Source organism: Myotis davidii, unplaced genomic scaffold, assembly GCF_000327345.1.
Source record: "Myotis davidii unplaced genomic scaffold, ASM32734v1 scaffold208, whole genome shotgun sequence".
NCBI lineage: Eukaryota > Metazoa > Chordata > Mammalia > Chiroptera > Vespertilionidae > Myotis > Myotis davidii.
Window position 1 is genome coordinate 708,242 of NW_006299706.1, and position 2,810 is coordinate 711,051.

At 52.2% G+C, this 2,810-nt stretch overlaps 1 protein-coding gene across 1 annotated transcript in view; it reads right to left on the reverse strand.

Annotated features, from left to right (window-relative positions):
• Positions 1–2,810, reverse strand: part of SHE (Src homology 2 domain containing E) — a gene marked incomplete at its 5' end in the record, with an annotated part of 17,573 nt that overhangs the window by 6,186 nt on the left and 8,577 nt on the right. The window contains one exon of the mRNA XM_015571678.1: positions 1–123. Coding sequence (XP_015427164.1) covers positions 1–123 — 123 coding nt within the window. The remainder of the gene's footprint in view (positions 124–2,810) is intronic.

Genomic DNA, 2,810 nt, shown 5'->3' on the forward strand with positions numbered 1-2,810 from the left:
CCTTGGAGCTCCGTCTCCGGGCCAGCGCCTCCGGCTTCACGCCCGGCTCCCCCGGCTCACAGGGGCCGTCGAGCAGCTGCAGGGCCTTCACCAGGGGATCTTTGGATCCTCGGCGTCTGATTTCTGAAAAACACGCAGCGCACAGAACACCCTGAGAGAAGGTGCCGTGGAAGCCTGGAAATTCACCAAGCTGCCTTTCCCCTCCGGCTGGGCTCTCGGCGTGGTCGAGGGGGCAGAGGCCGCCAGCACTGCTCCTCAGGGCTGCAGGGAGGAGCCTACAACCTCCCGCCAGGAGCCGAGCCAGATCATGGGACCAGGTCACCAGATGAGGGGTCATGTCTGAAGACAGGTGTGCGCTGGGGGCCACCTGCAGCCTGGGAGAACAGACGTGGCCTCGGGGCAACCTGTTCACATGTTCCTGACCAAGTGTTGGCTCCCAGGACAATTTACCTGCAGAGTTTTTACTTGTTGTCAGGAGATCATTTTAATAAAAGGCAGCGGAGTGTTTACTATATTCCAAGCATTGGGCATTAGACATAGTCTTCTTGACTTGTGGGTGGTTTCGGTTATAACGGGGGAAGCCAGACACATTCACAAATGACACGTTCACAGGCTCACAATTGCAGGATAAATAGAAGTAAAGGAGGTGTCACGGGAAAAAACAAAAACAATGATAAAACAGCTAACATTGATCGATCGTGTGTTATGCATTCAGCACTATTCCAATCCCGTTATCATTTTCCTGGCCGCCCTGTGAGATGGGGACCGGCAGCCCCCCACTCTCACAGAAGAGAAAACCGAAGCGCCGAGAGCTTAAGGAAATCGCCCAAACCATTTTAAGTGGCAGAGCCTGGATTCCAAAACAGGAAGCTGGGCTCCAGGAGGCCATACTCTTCACCACGGCGTTTGGATGGACTCCAAGTAGAAGAGAAATGGAAGATGAGTTGACTTTGATAGAGGAGGTCATTTCCAGTGGAGGAAGCTGCATGAGTGAAGATATGGCGGTGGGAACCATAAAGGGCTTGTTCCCAGAAAGGGGAGTTGAGAGATAAGTTCAGAGGACAGAGGCCAGGAGAGGAGAGAGGTAGTGGGAGAAGCAGCCAGAAGAGTACCGGCCCCGGGCACCAAAGTGTAGAAAGGCCAGGATGCAATGAAAAATGGCTAAATATTTTTTTTTTTAAAAACAAGTAGTAACAGTTACATTTCTGTTTTGTTGGGAGATAACGCCAACACAGTGTACAGGATGGAATAAGCCAGCATGGTATGGTCTGGACTTCGACAAAGAAGACTGGGAAGGAGTGATCAGGTAAGAAATGGATGCAAAAAACCTGATGCAAATCCATCAACCGCCAGCTAACCAGCCAGCCACCGAGGGGAAGAATCAGCAGTATCTGGTGACGGCCCCGCGCGGAGCCCAGAGGCCTTGGCGGGTAGCGTTAATGTCTAAGGTCTGGACAACCAGAGCTGGGGCTGCAGGCCAACAGAAGTAGGTGGTTCTTCTAAATGCCCATCAAGGAAGCTTTCCATCTGTCCACTTGGTCATGGTCCAGGAGGACCTTTCTAAACACAAACATCTCATCTCATCACTCAACACCCCCTTCGCTCTCACTGGTCTACTTATAAGGTACAAACTGCTTACCACAGCATGGGAGGCCTGCTGGGACCAGGTCACGGTCTCCCTCTCCAGTTTCTTCTCTCAACACCACCCTGCCCATCCCTCTGCAACCCAATTCTTTGTTCCAACCAAATGGAACTTGTGAAATTCCATGAGCACCACACTGCCTTGTGCCCACCAGTGTCCAGGGTGATCTTCCATCCTTTGAAATCTAACCTAGCATCTCCCCCTCCAATTCCCCACCTCTCTCAGGTGCTGTCACTTGGCCAATCCACTCTCACCTTGCACCTCTCCCACTGTATGGATTGGTTTGTTCTTGTGTCTGTATTTCCAATTTGGTGGCGATTGCCAGGGCGGGGACCACCACCGTCCTGTTGATTTTTGCAGGACACCCAGTTGTGCTAAATAACAATCGGATGGATGGGAGGAGAGACAGAGAGGAAGGAGCTCTAGAGTCTTCAGAAAGGTGACAATACGGACCCGGAGTTCAGCAGAGAGATGGAGGTCAGAGTTATGCGTCAAGGAGGTACTCCCAAATGGATGGTTGTGAGTCCTGGGAGAATGGAAGCCATCACCGAGGGAAGGAGGCGGGTTGAAAAGAGGATCCTCGGAAGGATCTGGGCCTTCTTCAGTGAAGGGTGAACGGAAGACGAGGTGCCAGCAAAGAAGACTGAGGAGGAGTGGTCATGTGAGGAGAAAGAGGACCGCAAGACTGCAAGGCCATAGGAGCAAAGGAGAATCGGTGCGGTGACACTCTATGGAGATGCATCATTGACTCTACTAGCAAGGAAGGACTTCTTTTTTTGATTGATTTCAGAGAGGAAGGGAGAGGGCAACCTGGTCATGTGCCCTGACCGGGAATCGAACCCGGACCTTCTGGTTCATAGGTCAATGCTCAACCACCGAGCCACGCCGGCCAGGCACCAGGAACGACTTCTTTAACAAGGAAAGGACAACAGATGAAACGTTCAAGGGAAAAGTTATTCAAATCAGGACTCTAAATTAGAAAGGACAACATTTATTAATAGGGTGAGGTTATAATTCTGCTGGCTAGGGGTCCCTGCCTGCATTCACTGGAATCACCTGGGCGTTTCCACACCCACTGAGGCCTGGGTCCCATCAGTAGAGGACCTGATTCAATCGGCCTGGGGTCCGACCTGGGAGTTAGAGATGCAAAAGCCCCCCCCCCCCCCCG